At 40.8% G+C, this 16,338-nt stretch overlaps 1 protein-coding gene across 1 annotated transcript in view; it reads left to right on the forward strand.

Moving 5' to 3' along the window:
- Window positions 1-16,022, forward strand: part of cyth3a (cytohesin 3a) — an 83,006-nt gene extending 66,984 nt beyond the window's left edge. The window contains exons 8-13 of the mRNA XM_078240605.1: window positions 84-232; window positions 994-1,105; window positions 7,949-8,025; window positions 8,683-8,754; window positions 11,262-11,416; window positions 13,943-16,022. Coding sequence (XP_078096731.1) covers window positions 84-232; window positions 994-1,105; window positions 7,949-8,025; window positions 8,683-8,754; window positions 11,262-11,416; window positions 13,943-14,015 — 638 coding nt within the window. The 3' untranslated portion in view covers window positions 14,016-16,022. The remainder of the gene's footprint in view (window positions 1-83; window positions 233-993; window positions 1,106-7,948; window positions 8,026-8,682; window positions 8,755-11,261; window positions 11,417-13,942) is intronic.
- Window positions 16,023-16,338: the final 316 nt, after the last annotated feature.

Consider the following 16,338-nt stretch of genomic DNA (forward strand, 5'->3'; position numbering starts at 1 on the left):
AGAGACCCAAGGCCTTGGCAACTGAAGGCACAATCAACATTAGGGGAGAGTGTACTTAATTGGCTTGTCTTTCTCCTCAACAGACACTTGCTACGTGCTATCATTTGCCATAATCATGTTGAACACAAGTTTGCACAACCCCAATGTGAGGGACAAACCCGCAGTGGAAAGATTTATATCCATGAATCGGGGCATCAATGAAGGAGGAGACCTCCCAGAGGAGTTGCTCAGGGTAAGTGCTTAACCAAAACTCTTTTCCACCATCCCTACATGCTTTCTCAAAATGTAGATGGAGTGGTGACGGTGGATAAGTGGCTTTCAGTGAGTTAATAATTTGTATTTTAGCCTAGGTCAGTTGATAGGAGGGGTGGGGAAATGACCTGTCATTTTAGCTTTTATTGTCTGTGGGATGGTTTTACTGCTGCATTTGTCTGTACTGCAAAATAATGTTATGTCTGTGAACAAATTGAGCTCCACTTGAAATGATTCTGCCAGTATATAAAGCAACAGGGCAAAGAAGATTTATAGGGATTCCAGAACTCGGGGGTTATATCGATTGAACTCTATACTCCAGAAAAAAAATCTCTGGAGTGACCTGATGATAGGTCTTTAAAATTCTGAAGGAGTTTAATAGAGCAAACAGAGATGTTTCCAGTTACGGGGAGACACAATCTAGGGACCGCTAATAAATCCAATAGGGAATTTGGAAGGAACTTTTTTATCCAGAAGTGGTTAAAATGTGTAACTATCTAGCACAAGAATAGTTAAAACAAAAAGCATGTGTGCATTGAAGGAAAAGGTAGATGAGTACATGAGGAAGAATGGAATAGAAGGTTATGTTGATGAGAGCTGGAAGATGTCGAAAATGAACACCTGGTATAGGACAGATGGGCAGAATGGTCTGCTTCTGTGCTCTAAATATTTTGTAATTCTCTAACTGGTGTATTGTGCTTTAGATTCATGTTAATCTCTCTCTTTCCCATCCCTCTGCAGAACTTGTATGATAGTATTAAGAATGAACCTTTCAAAATCCCAGAAGACGATGGGAATGATTTGACCCACACGTTTTTTAACCCTGATCGAGAAGGCTGGCTATTAAAATTAGGTTAGTTGGCTCATCATACTCTAACAGTGTTGTAGAAAACTTGAGATTTATTACCCAAGTCTTGTTTCATTTTGGGTATCTATCAGATTAGGTACACTTGTAACCCATGCCACACTCTCGCCTCTAGTCAGGAGTTTGACGTCCCACTCCAGAGACTTAAGCACATAAATTTGAAGACACTCCAGTGCAGTACTGAAGGAATGTTGCACTATCAGAGGTGTCATTCTTTGCATCTGTCCTCCTTGGGTAAATTTAAAAGACCCCAGGCACTTTTGAAAAGGAGCAGGGAGGATCTTCTCAATGCTCTAAACCAACATTTATCTCTGAACGAACATCAGTAAAACAGGTTATCTGGTCACTTTTGCAGATGCAACTGCTGTGCACAAATTGGCTGCTGCATTACAACAGTAAACATACTTCAAAAAGTACTTCAATGGCTATAAAGTTCTTTGGGATACCCTGAAGTTCTAAATGGTAATGTATAGACACAAGTCTTTCATTCAACAGAAGACGAAATAAAGTGCATCATTTACTGGCAGGGCTGTCCAATTGTATGCTTGCATCGTGGTTTTCCATCCGTTGGTTTCAGTGGGCAGAGTGTGATGAGTGGGCATGTGGACAAGTGTAAAACCACCTACTATGGGATTCCGGTTCATGAGATCCCTCCTGACCAGTTGAAGTTAGCTGTTCTGTTGGGATAAGGCACTGTAGTGGTCTCTGCTTCTGCATGGAATCAAAGAGGTCAAGCACATTCTCTGATGCATCAATGCTGGTAGAATCCTGGGCTTGGGTTATCCTTGAATGGGAAATAGTGAGCGAACAGTTTAAATTGAAGGGATTTTGTCTCTTTTTTTTTTCTGCCACTTTCGTTCTATTGGGAATGTAGCACTGTGCCACCTTTGTCTCTGGATCAAAATCCTGGAAGTCCCTACCTAACAGCGCTGTGGCGGGTGTTATGTCAAGGCTATTGCAATGATACCAAAATGGGGATGAAGTGATGAATTTGCCATAGCTCGAAAGTCACAATACTAAATTGTCTTGCCCATTTTATACTGCTTCAATCTTTCATTTCTTAATTAATTCATGGGATGTGGGCATTGCTGGAAAGACCAGCATTTGTTGCCATTCCTCATTGTCAAAGTGGTGACAATGAACTTGCATCTTGAAGCACAATCCATGTGATGTCAAGTATGCCCACAGCACTTAGAGAGGGAGTTCCAGGTTTTTGACCAAGGAACAGTGATAAAATTCCAAATCTGGATGAGTGTGGCTTGGGGGAGGAAACTTGCAAAAGTCCCATGTTTCTGCTGCCCTTGGCCTTCTAAGTGGTGGAGATCACAGGCTCAGGAGGGGTGTTCTGGTTGTAACCTTTGTGTTGTCCACTGACTGCTACTAGCAATGTCTGTCTGGTTTTGCCCGATGTCTCTTGTGTTGCCCTACCTTGTGTTTCAAAAAAAACAGGTGACGCTAGGAGTGGCTGCCTGTTTGTGCGATGAGCTTGTATACAGTTCGGCCATGAGTATGACGTATTGGCAGCACCAAATGATAATGCCTGAAGAAAGGAAATCAATTGGGCCATTGCCCATCATTTGCCCCAGAAGGTTGGCATAATCAACAGTGTGCAGGAGAAACAATTACTGCAACTATAATACCTGGAAATTACTGTAATTTTTCATATTTTCTGTTTAATAAAAGGAACTATTGTGTGTTGTATTTTAACACTGGTTTCTTTCTACATGCTTTGCTCATCAGTATGTGGGGTTTGTACAATGATGCTGATTTACAGTTCCATTATTCAACCAACATATTGGATAGTGGAGCTGGAAACATTGTTTACAAAACTAAACCATTTGACTTGGTGCTTTTATTTTGCTGCAGTACTGAAGGGAGTTGCATGATTGTTACATTTGAACTGCTTCAACTTTCCACATATGAAGCAGGTTGCACCTTCAGAGTTATAATTTGTATGTGTCTCTCTTTTCCTTGCATTATTTGTGATTTTCCTATTGGTTTGTGTGTTTGCTGTAGTTTTTTTTTATAAAATTGGCTTAAATGTGCCTTCTTGTTTTCCTTATGGCCTATGACCTGTCACCTTTCTGTTCTATGACTGGCTGTCTCTGCTTATTCTGCATTAGGAGGTACGTACCAGAGGAGGTTCCTGATTCTCTTGACTTGGTTGCATTACTTAACTTCTGTTTTCCCTTCCCTCCTTTTTGTATTTTCCCTTTCTTTTTAAAAGAAAACATTGTTGTGAAGTGCCTCCTGCGATAACGCTTTGCTGTGTAGTTTCATTCCACTACGAGATCTGATTCCCCCCCCCCCCTCCTTTCTGCGACACACCTACAGTATCTTGTAAGGATTGTTGGCATATTCGTTCGTGAAACGCACAATCTTTGACTTTTGGGATCCTGGTATGTTTGCTTCTCTCTAACCACCAGACCAAATTAGTGAAATACTTGTATTCGCTGTTTTGCTGTGCCTTGCGTTAACTTCTCAAACACTATGCTAGAACCAACACTGAAATACTAGATGACATGAATTTGTATCTGATTAATACCGAACATGGTATTGAAAAGGTTTGCATGCACTCTGAGATTGTAGTAACTCGCAACAGGCACTTTACTCCGTTATTTGCACTTGGCCAGACCTTTCGGCATGTATGCTGCTGGCAGGCACAGTTAACTAGTAGCCACAGACTGGTAATGTTCTGGATTAATCATTTAGCATTTTAACTGGCTGTTTGCTATAATTCAAGCCTTGCCCATTTACTTTTATCAAAGGTGCTTCCTCACAGATCTTCCTTGTGGTGATGAATATAAACAATGCTGGGGTAGTTTTAGGGAACTGCCTTTCTTCCTTCCTTCCTACAGTTTTCAGGTAGGGCAATTGATCGAACAAATTGATCCAATTTTCCTGTTGTTCTGGATAGGGAATGATTGGAACATTACACATTGGCATTGGGTTCTGCTCATGGTCCACAGTAACATTGCATATCTGTGGAGAGTTTACCATTTCATTCTGCACAAATTATATACGGCATTCCTAAATTTTAGTGCCACCTCCCAGCAACAGTGCTTTCTGTCTCTTAGGCTGGAGTCTTGTTGAGAACTTAAAACTTGCTTGAATAATGTGTTGCTGAGCACCTCCTATCTTAAAAGCATATGGGATCCATGGCTTTAGAAACAAGCAAAATCAAGGAAGTTGTGCTGAGTCATTCTAAATAACTGGTTAGACCTCGGAACATTTTGTCTGGTTATGGGCACCACAATTTAGAAAACATGTCAAGGTTTTCGAGAGGGGTGCAGAGGATATCTACTGGAATTGTATCAGGAATTTGGAACTGGATTACTTGGAGAGACTAGAGAAACTGGGATTATTCTCCTTGAAGAGAATCTTAAGACGAGGAGATTTAATAGAGGTATTCAAAATCAGAGAAACAGGAGGAGGCCATTCGGCTCTTTGAGCCTGCTCTACCATTACGTACAGCCATAGAATCCCTAAAGTTCAGAGGAGGCCCATTTGGCCCGGCGCAGTGGTTAGCACTGCTGCCTCTCAACACCAGGGACCCGGGTTCGATTCCTGGCTTGAGTCACTGTCTGTGTGGGTTTCCTCCGGTTGCTCTGGTTTCCTCCCACAGTCCAAAGATGTGTGGGTTAGGTTGATTGGCCATGCTAAATTGCCCCTTAGTGTCCCAGGATGTGTAGGTTAGAGGGATAAATTTGTGGGGTTAGGGCCTGGGGTGGGATTGTTGTTGGTGCAGACTCCGGGCTGAATGGCCTCCTGCACTGTAGGGTTTCTAAGAGTCTGCACCAACTCTCTGAAAGAGCATCCTACCCAGGGCCAACTTCCCCGTCCTATTCACGTAAACCCGCACATTTACCGTGGCCAACCCACCTAACCTGCACATGGTTAGACTGTGGGAGGAAAGCCATGTAGACACGGGGAGAATGTGCAAACTCCACATACACAGTCACCCATGGCCAGAATTGAACCTGGGTCCCCAGTGCTGTTGGGCAACAGTACCACTGTGCCACCATGCTGCCCTAATCATTCATTCCTTATGATCATGGCTGTTCATCCAACTCAATAGCCTGATCCTGCCTCCTCCTCCCCCCTCCCCAAATATCCTGTGATCCCCTTTGCCTCAAGAGCTATAATCCAGCTCCTGCTTGAAAGCATACAATATTTTGGCCTCAACTTTGATAGCAAATTCCACAGGCTCGCCACTCTCCGGGTGAAGCAATGTCTCCTTATCTCAGTCCTAAAAGGTTTACCCCATATCCTGAGACTATGACCCCTGGTTCTGGACACTCCTACTATTGGCAACATCCTTCCTACATCTACCCTGTATAGTCCTGTTAGATCTTCCTTATTCTTCTGAACCCCAGTGAACATAAACCTAATCGACTTTATCTCTCCTCATACATCGGTCCGGTAAACCTTTTTGCACTCCCTGTATAGCAACAACATAAGGTGACCAAAACTGTAATATTACAGGTTTGGTCTCACTTCGCCCTGTATAATTGCAGCAATTGTCTGTATCTTAAAGACCTGGCTAGCTGTAGGGATTCGCATTCTAATCAGTATTCTGTAACTTGATTTTGTGTCTCTGTGCACTGTTTGAGAGCACATTTCCACTCCATCTGACGAAGGAGCAGCGCTCCGAAAGCTTATGGTATTTGCTACCAAATAAACCTGTTGGACTTTAACCTGGTGTTGTGAGACTTCTTGCTGTGTTCACCCCAGTCCAACGGCGGCATCTCCACATCATCATTGCAGCAAGACAGTCCTGCTCCTGTACTCTAATTCTCTCTCTGAAGGCCAACATACCATTTAGTTACATTTAGTTCCCTCATCTAAATCATCAATATATATTGTGAATACCTGATACCTGTGCTACCCCACTAGTCACTGCTGCCATTTGGAAAATGATTTGTTTTTTTTCCCAGTCTGCCAACCAGTTTTCTATCCATCTCAATACACTATCCCCCAATCCCATGCATTTTAATTTTACACGCTTAACCTCTTATGTGGGACATTGTTGAAAGTCAAAGTAAACCACATTCACTGGCTCTCCCTCATTAACTCTACTAGTTACATCCTCAAGAATTCCAGTAGATTTGTCGAGCATGATTTCCCTTTCGTAAATCCATGCTCTCTCCGATTCTACCACTGTTTACCAGGTGCTCTGCTATAAGATCTTTGATAATAGACTATAGTATTTTCTCCATTACTAACATCAGGCTGACTGGCTTGTAATTGCCTGTTTCCTAAATAGTGGAGTTACATTGGCTACCCTCATGTGTACGAACTGTTCGAGTCTATAGAATCTTGGAAGGTGACCACCAGTGTATCCACTATTTCTAAGGCCACATGTATCAGCCTTCAATCTCCCCAACACCACTTATCTATTGATACTGATTTCCTTCAGTTGCTCCCCCTCACTAAGCGATTTAGTGAATAGGTTTGCTAGTGAATAGGAGAAACTTAGATTTATAATAGTTGACAAAAAAAATCATCTGAAATGTGCTGCTTGAAAAGGTATTGGCAGCAGAAATCATTTTCCAAAGGAAATTGGTTAAATAGTTGAAAAGAAAAATTTGCAGGGCTATTGGGCAAGAACAGGGTAGTAGGGCTAATTAGATGGTTCTTTGAGAACTAGCACATTAACAATAGGCTGAATGGCCTCCTTTTGTTTTGGATTAGAATCCTAGAATCCCTACAGTGCAGTGAACGAGACTATTCAGCCCTTCAAGTCTGCACCAAATCTACACAGGGCCATTCCTTGCCCTATCCCCATAACCCCACATATTTATTCCACTAATCCTCCTAACCTGCATGTTTTTGGACACCTAAGGGGCAATTTAGCATGACAAATCCACCTAACCTGCACATCTTTGGATTATGGATGGAAACCAGATCACCCGGAGGAAACCCACACAGAGAATGTGCAAATTCCACAGGCTGGAATTGAACTCTGGTCCCTGGTGCTGAGACAACAGTACTAACCACTGTGCTGCCCACAGATTCTGACATTGTGTTTATAAATTGCTGTGTTCTTTAATGGGGCCAGCCCGGGGACAGTTCACCTCAACTCTTGAGCTCAGCTGGGGCACAGATTGAGTTTAAAATGCGCTCTGTCCAGGGCAGTGAATATAAGGCAGGGTTAGGACTCTGACTTGCTATTGACTGACCCTACTGGATGGTACATGTGTTGGGTTAGTATGGTAACATTTTTGTCAGTGCCACAACTCATTGTTCACAAGTTTGTTTTTGTTCCTTCAACACATTCAGACTCTGATCAGAACCATTTGCCCTGTTACAAAATGGCTACAGATGGTGAAGGAAGCTAGCTACAAAACAGAAAAGGACTGGTTTTCCAACCCATCCCCTCCCCTTTGTTGCTGAAGGGATTTTAAAAGGGTTGAGTCACCATCTATTAGTAGAAGGTTGCGCCAAAACATCCTGCAGATTGAATTTGTTTCAGCTGTCATAAATATTCTTTGCAGCACATAGTGTTTTCTTCTAGGGAAATGTGACCCCTTCCTGCCAGTGTACTGTGCTTTTCAAAAGTAACATTTGTGTGTCTCGTGTGAAAAATGAAGAGGAAAAATATGTATAATGCCACAGGATCACTTGTGGACTTAAAACAGATGGAACTTTATAGTAAGAATATTTGGACTAGCTAAATAATGAAATGTCATTGTGTGGTAGGAAAAAAGTGTGGGTGTTTTGCATTAGTCATGTGTTTTTTTGTATAAAAAAGTTGTTAAAATGACGTTTTAAAGTTAAGTTGTTTCTAAAGCTTTTTCCTGTGTTTTCAAAACTTCTTTTTTACTTTAGGAGGAAGAGTAAAAACATGGAAACGGCGATGGTTCATTCTCACAGACAATTGCCTCTATTACTTTGAATATACAACCGTAAGTTGCCTGAGCTTATTGAACATAAAGATAATATTTAAAATTAGTCTAAAAAAAAACATTTTCTTGACAGTAATTCTGCCTAAGGCTGATGAAAATATTTGAGTGCAAGAAATTTGGTGTGAATCTTCATCATTAAAGTATAATACATACTGACTTTCCAGATTACTCAAACTGGCATAGTGACATTCGGACAAAGATTATCATAGGCACTGCCTCATTTGCAGCAAGTGTATTGGCAGATTCACCTTTGGATTATCTTTCATTATTATCTGGATTTTTAGCCATTAGTTGTGCTTTGCTTTCTCCATCCATCTCATTATATATCTCAGAACCCCACATGCCTAGCTGGAGTGAAGAAACAAGTAATTTAGTCCTACTTTATTTTATATTTAATCATTATTTCCCATATTTATATTTATAATGGAAACTGGCTATGTAAACATGTCACTAATTAAATGTTCCTGCCAGTGATGGCATTGCATTGCCTCTGCCAACTTGTTAGTGGTATTGGGTCTGCTGCATGTGCAAGTTGAGCTACCATAAAGGGCACATGTCATTGTGATTCAGTACTGGAAAGAAACTAGTGGGCTGTGTGTGTGTTGTGGAATCCAAATTGCTGATGTTCATTAAGGTCTTAATTTATCATTATCACAGGACAAGGAACCTAGAGGAATAATTCCATTAGAGAATCTCAGTATCCGGGAAGTTGAAGATCCACGCAAACCTGTGAGTAATTGACTTCGTGATATTGGGTCATTTGTGATTTATCTGCCTGAGTGAATCAAAGAATTTGGCAATCGGACCATAAAATAAAAAAAATACCATGTTAATGGATTTTAAAAAATTGTCAGTCTTCACTTTGTCACCAGACTTGAATGAATTTTAATCTCAAATATTTAAATACTCAAGGTCAGCTATCCCCAGTCCTTAACTTGTAAGGGTGTGGTTATTACCTGTGTGGGCAATGAATTCATGCTTTAAGCACATCACTGTACCCAATTCAGTAAGGCATAGGCAGGAAGACTTTATAATTGAGAAAGGAATAAAAATTTTAAAAGCCAATGTGCAGACTGCAGGGCTAGCCCTTAATCTATCTCTTGCTCCAAACACCAATTCATTTCCACCACAGAAGAGATGCACCCGATCCAAGCTGACAAGGACGTGCAATACACACCTGATCTTGTGCTTGATCTTAGCCAAAAGACTCATGGAGTAAGCAAGTTCCTGCAAATTGCAGTGCAGTAGAGAGAAGGCTAGTACATGTGACCAGAATCCCATGCCCCTTTATCTTTGCGATTGATGTTTGCTGTCTGGGCTTGTGGATTAAGAATAATACCAATGGGTTGCTAATATTTGTGGAACTGAAACTTGAGAAACATTCAGAATTTTGTAAAGGGTGAGCTAAAATGAATTCACTAACATGAGCACCTAACCCATGTTGGAAATTCTTTAAATGATGGGGACTGAACAAAGGTGGGGCTTCAATTCAACGCCTCATCCAAAAGACAATGTAGCTCAAACAAGGAAGGACAAAGTATTGGAGGTGTTAGCAGTCTTAAAAGTCGTTAAATCTCCAGGTCTAGATGAATTGTGACCTAGGCTGCTGTGGGAGGCAAGAGAGGAGATTGCAGGGGCTCGGACCTAAATTTTCAATTCCTATCTGGCCATGGGGGAGATACCAGATGACTGGAGAACAGCTAATGTGGTTCCGCTATTCAAGAAGAGTTGTAGAGATGAACCAGGGAACTACAGACTAGTGAGCCTTGTGTCAGTGGTAGGAAAACTATTGGAGAAACTTCTGGAGGAAAGCATCTATCTCTACTTGGCACAGTTTGATCAGGGATAGTCAGTATGGCTTCGTCAGAGGGAGTTCATGTCTAACAAATTTGATTTGAATTTTTTGAGCTGACCAGGTGTGTAGATGAGGGTAGTGCAGTCAACGTAGTTTATATGGATTTCATCAAAGCCTTTGACAAGGTCCCACATGGGAGACTTGCAAAGAAGAAAAATTCACATGGGATACAGGGTAATTTAGTGCATTCAAAATTGGCTCATTTGTAGGAGACAGGGTGATGACTGCTTTAGTGATTGTAAGCCAGTGTCCAGTGGCGAACCACAGATCTGTGTTGGGCCCCCTATTATTCATTTACATTGACTATGTCATCCACAAATTTACTAATCCTACCTCCCACAAAGATTGGCTGGGTTGTTAACAGTGAGGCGGCGTGTCTTGGACTACAAGATGATAAAGATGGAATGGTCAAATGGGTAGATAAGTGGCAGATGGAATTTAACCCTGAAAAGTATGAGGTGATACTTTTGGAAGGAGTAATTTGACCAGGAAATACTCAATGTAGAGATGAACCAGGGAACTTTAAAATAATCTTACTGAGTGGACGAAATATATTGTCAAAGGCATTTCTATTATTTGCTTCTCTCGTAAACCTGCTGTAACAAAGTTCTGTGGAACAAAGGGACCTTGGTGTGCTTGTCCACAGATCTCTAAAAGCAGAAGGGCATGTTAGTAGGGTGGTGAGAATGGTATATGGGACACTTACCTTTATCAATTGAGGCATAGATTACAAAAGCAGGGAAGTCATGTTGGAGTTGTATAGAACTTTGAGGCCACAGCTAGAGTACGGTATGTAGTTCTGGTTGCCACATTATTGGAAGGATGTGATTGCACTGGAGGGGGTGCAAAGGAGATTCACTAGGATGCTGCTTGGAATGGAACATAGAAGTTGGGTAGTTTTTGTTGGAGCAGAGAAAACATGTATGTCCTGATCAGGGTGTACAAGATTGAGAGAGACATGGACATAGTGGATAAGAAGCAGCTGTTCCCCTTAGTTGAAGGGCCAGACCTTCAAGGTGAGGGGGGGGTTTGAGGAAAAACCTTTTTACCCAGAGGATGGTGCCAGTCTGGAATGCACTGCCTGGGAGGGTGGTAGAGGAGGGTTACCTCATTCTTTAAAAAGCATCTGGATGAATACTTGGCACATAACATTCAGAGCTACAGGCCAAGTGTTGGCAGATGGGTTTAGGTGGGAGTTCAGGTGTTTCTAATGTGTTGGCGTGAACTTGATGGGCTAAAGGGCCTCTCCACACTTTATTTGATCCTAATAGGACTTGAACTGTCAACCTTCTGACTCAGGGACGAGTGTGCTAACAACTGTGCCATTGTCAATGCAGCTTACTATCGACTCCTGTTTTGACGTCATTTTTCTGCTCTTCAGAACTGCTTTGAGCTTTTCAATCCCAGCCACAAAGGCCAGGTAATCAAAGCCTGCAAGACTGAAGCTGATGGCCGGGTAGTTGAAGGCAATCACGTGGTTTACAGAATATCTGCACCAACACCAGAGGAAAAAGATGAATGGATAAAATCAATCAAGTATGTAAATAGGTTTTGGTGTCTCATTTGGGTATGATGTTCTTTGTTCTCGGTGCATCTGAATTTATTTATAATCTAGAACAAGAGTTCATGAGGGTACCTGGCAATCAAATATCAAACTTGGTACTGAATCATGTTTTAACCTTGTATATATATTTTTCATAGCAGTATCTCTAGTGCAGGAGGCAGCCATTCGGCCTGTCGAGTCTGCACCGACCATAATCCCATGCATTTACCCTAGCTAGTCTCTTTGGCACTAAGGGGCAATTTAGCATGGCCAATCCACCTAACCTGCAAATCTTTAGACTGTGGGAGGAAACCCCTGCAGACACGGGGAGAATGTGCAAACTCCACACAGACAGTGACCCAAGCCAGGAATTGAACCCGGGTCCCTGGCGCTATGAGGCAGCAGTGCTTGGAACTGTGCTGCCCATGCATGAAAATGTAAAAACTTGCAGGGCTTTGGGTAAGGAGCAAATTGGATGGTTCTCAAAGCACTGACGGGCACATTTGCTTGTGGGGGAAAGGCCTGGTGTAACATTGCATGAGACTATGCATGACTGGTCAAGTACATCTTTCCTTAATTGTCTTATGGTCTAAAGATTTGGCTATACTCTATTTAGAAGGACATCCATCTTGTGGATGGTTCAGTGCTCTGCTGCCTTTACCGTGAACAAGCAGAACTGCTACTGAAACCAGTATCTCGGTATCACAACCTCAGCTGAGCGCTAATTACCAGAATTAGTCTTAATTTTATGCTCCTTGGATCTGGTGAATTCCTGCTGCTGTGTAGTTTTTTGGCATCCTATAACAAAGACATGAGGGATAGTTTAGATTGAGCAGAACATGTGGCATAAATATTACTTCTAAAACCCCCCCTATAATCATTAACAAGTGCCAGGCAAGTTACCATCACTGAATCCCCCAATATCGACATCCTGGAGGTTACCATTGACCAGAAACTCAACTGGACTCGCCATATAAATATGGTGGCTACCTTCCAAACCCACAAGCACTACCATCAAGAAGGATGAGTAGCAGATACTTAAGGACACCACCTGGAGGTTCCCCTCCAAATTATTCACCATCTTGACTTGGAAATATATTGCTGTTTCTTCACTTGTGGGGTCAAAATCCTGGAATTCTCATCCTAACAGCACTGGGTATATCTACACCTCAGGGACTTCAGTCGTTCAAGGCAACTCACCATCACAAGGGCAACTAGGGATGGGTAGTAAATGCTGGCCTAACCAGCAACACATACCATAAATGAATTTAAAAAAGGATGATGGAAGCAAACATGGGCACAACGAGAATCTTGAGATTTTAGACACAAAAACACAATGCTGGAAAATCTCAGGTCAGACAGCATCTGTGGAGTGGAGTTTGGATGACCATCAGAGCTAAAAATATTTCCATTGGGATTAACAGTTAAGATTATGACAGGCAATTGGGGAAGAGACCTCACCTTTGAGTGAAAGTGGAAAATTAATTGAAACAGGTACACTACTGGGGTTTATGGAGGGAGAGATGCATTTGATGTAGAAAATAGCCAGCATCAAAGCCTGCATTATAACATGGTAATTGTATATTTATTTTCTTAGTCCAGTTGCAAAATGTTTGTATTGTAATTGTTCTAAACCTGTACTGTAGAATCTTTGGACATTTGCATGCTCATGCTTGTATAGGAGTGACCTAAAGGAGAACTTAAATGCTGGTTGCTCCAAACAGGCTCATTGTTCCTTAGACTACTCAAAATATCTGAAACAATTGCAGGTTATTTTGCCTGCTCCACCGTCATCGTGGCTGATGTGCCTCCCATTCATTCATGTAGTGAGTTATTTGTGGAAACATTTTGGCATTATAATCATGAATGGTATCCGCAGGGAAACTGTCAAAGTTTTTAGAACAGTGGTTTATGGAAAACTGAGGAGTCTGTTCAGAGAACACAGACCATCTGGCAAGTGTTCCAAAGAGTAAACTCAGTGTAAAAAGTAAATTACATAAGGTACAAACCAAATCAGTTTTTTTCAATGCTGTTTGTCGCTCACTACATTTACAATTAGTTAATATTCACAGAACCCATTTCCAAACCTTTGGTGGCCTTTTCTCACTGCATTTGTGGTGGCTGCCACCACAAGCTTTAGTGCACCCCTGGCTCTTAGAATATTACAGTGTGCAACACTATCACTGATAGATGCCAAGGTTGTGTGTATCCCTGGGAAGAGCCCATAGAATACAGATTACTGTTATGGTGAAGCTGCTGGGAATGAACCTTGACAAAAATGATGACCTCGTTCCAGACCTCCTTTGGCAAAGGCACATTCCAGGAGGATGTGGACAATGATCTCTTCCCCATTGAGGAGTCTGTAGTGGGGATGTGTGGAGGTAGATACCAGGCAATCAGGAAGAAAGGGCTTTCTTAACACCAGCCAAGCTATGTCTTGTTGCTTAACTTTGCATATTTAAGGACCTGGTTTAAAGTTTAAATCTGCATGGACTAAGATATGGTTGTTTTTTTTTTAGAGCCAGTATCAGCAAGGACCCCTTCTATGACATGCTGGCCACCAGGAAAAGGAGAATCGCTAATAAGAAATAACGGTGCAATCACATGCTGGCTCCGAGTCGCCTGGCAGTACTGAACCACAAACCAGTCTTTTGAAGCTTTTTTAAAAAAAAAATGAAGGAAGCAACAAACTGTCCTTTCTGGAGTTTATTGGGCATTCCTCTGCCTAGTTTTGCATAAGCCTTGATTTTTAAAAAAGTGTTAAGACAGAATCAGAAACTTCAACTGAAGCAACGTGCAGCTGTATGAAAGTTTGTTTTTAAAAAACATTTTTGCACAAACTAGTTTCTATCTAGGGGCAAATCATAGCACCTCTGACCCAGCAGGCCTGAGGCCGGAGTGCAGGAGGTTGGATGACTTTCGCAAAAACAAATGAGCTGCATCTACACAAGGAAAAAATTGTTTATCAACATATTTTTGTTTATCAATTTATATTAGAAAAACTAATTGTATTAATTTGAAAGGCCATAAAGATAAACAGCTGTAAAATACTTTAAATATTGCTAGAATGAGTAAAACTATATAGAAAAAAAGAGCATTAATCATTCTTGTTGCAACCTGAGAATCATGGATTAGTGCTGTTTCTGGCACAAGTGAAACCAAATGTTGACTATTCTCACCAAGAATGATCCTAATTTAATATATAACCTGCATTATAACATGGTAATTGTATATTTATTTTCTTAGTCCAGTTGCAAAATGTTTGTATTGTAATTGTTCTAAACCTTTTAAGTTATGTGTAAATATTGTACAGTGTTTTGTTGATACTAAAATATTACAATACATATTGTCAATGGCCTGCAGAAATAAAACCTATTACAGTTGGGGAAAAAGGATCCCTTTAGGTTTTCTCTAACCTCTTGACCATGACAAACACTCAATCTAATCTGTGCTGCTCCCATTCTGACCTTTTGCAGACTCTCATTTCCATCATGGCTTTGCCTTCAGCTATCTATGCATTGGATTTCTCTCAACTTCTGCCACCTCCTAAGATCCTCTTTGACCAAGTTTTTGGTCCCCAAGCTGCTATATTAATAGTTTTTGTATAAAGCCAAGAACAATTGAGAAATCCTAAAGTAAAATAACAAGGACCATGACTAGATGTGTTTGTACTGGCTGAAAGACACAGTAGAAATGAACATTGGGATAGATGCCAAGGTTGTGTGCATCCCTGATGTTTAAATAGTTGTTGGTCCTAATTGTAAGAGACTGTAGATGGTCATTTTTCTAATCAGGAATTTCATGGAAGCTACTTTTTAGAAATCCAAGAATTAACTAAGTCATAGAAACATCAACCTTTTGAAGAAACATCAACCTTTTGAAGAAACATCAACCTTTTGAAGAAACAAAAATAGAAAAATGCTGGAAAATCTCAGCATGTCTGACAGCATCTGTGGAGAGTATAGAGCAGAACCAACATTGAGTCTAGATGACTCTTCATCAGAGCTCTGAGGAAGGGTCATTAGCCTCAATGTTGGTTCTACTGTCTCCACAGAAGCTAAGATTTTCCAGCGTGTTTCTGTTTCAGATTCCAGCATCCACAGTATTTTGCATTAATTGTTGAAGAAAGCAGTTTGTGAATCTTTTACTCACAATAGCAACAGATTAAAACTGGGGGTAGAGTATACTGGAGATGCAAAGACAATGACTTGTTAGGATTTTTTTCTGATGATTATGTGGGTGATGAAAATGCATTTAGAGGATTGATGTCACTGCTTTGTTTGAATAAGGCCTTTCATTGCAAAACATCTGTTTGAAGACACTTAATTGAAGCAAACTCTACTTTCACCATAAGATTAAATATCAGGATATATATTCAGTGATACTTTCTCATCCCTCTGCAGAGTAATTGGTAATGAATAAGTTTGAATTCCATTCATACCCCTATATAAAACTAGTCAGTGGCTTTCTCACACAGCTGTCATCTACTTCCAGGAAAAAACGAAAGCCTACTTTTAAAGTTTTTAAATACAACAATCCACAAATGGTTTATAATCAAAGGATGTTTTAGGGAAAGGTTTTGTTTTTCCCAAATAAATCAAATTTAACAATTCTAGGTCTAAAAACAAAGTTACTTTTTTGAAAAGCAATCAAACTCACAAAGGATTAAGAATATTGATTTCTAGACTATTGTCCTGACATGCTGGTCCCACTTCCCAGTATTCAATGCTACATTACCTACCTTTGGCAGGGGTCCTTTTTGTTTGAATGCAGTGTAGCTTCTAAATGCAAACAGACTAGGACATAGTTAACAAAGTATTAAGCTCTATCGATGACATGATCCCTCCCCCATTTTGGACCATTTCAAAATATAGAATGATTGAGACTAAATTGACAAAGATAAAAGCATATTGAG

Source organism: Mustelus asterias, chromosome 23, assembly GCF_964213995.1.
Source record: "Mustelus asterias chromosome 23, sMusAst1.hap1.1, whole genome shotgun sequence".
In the NCBI taxonomy this organism is placed as follows: Eukaryota; Metazoa; Chordata; class Chondrichthyes; order Carcharhiniformes; family Triakidae; genus Mustelus; species Mustelus asterias.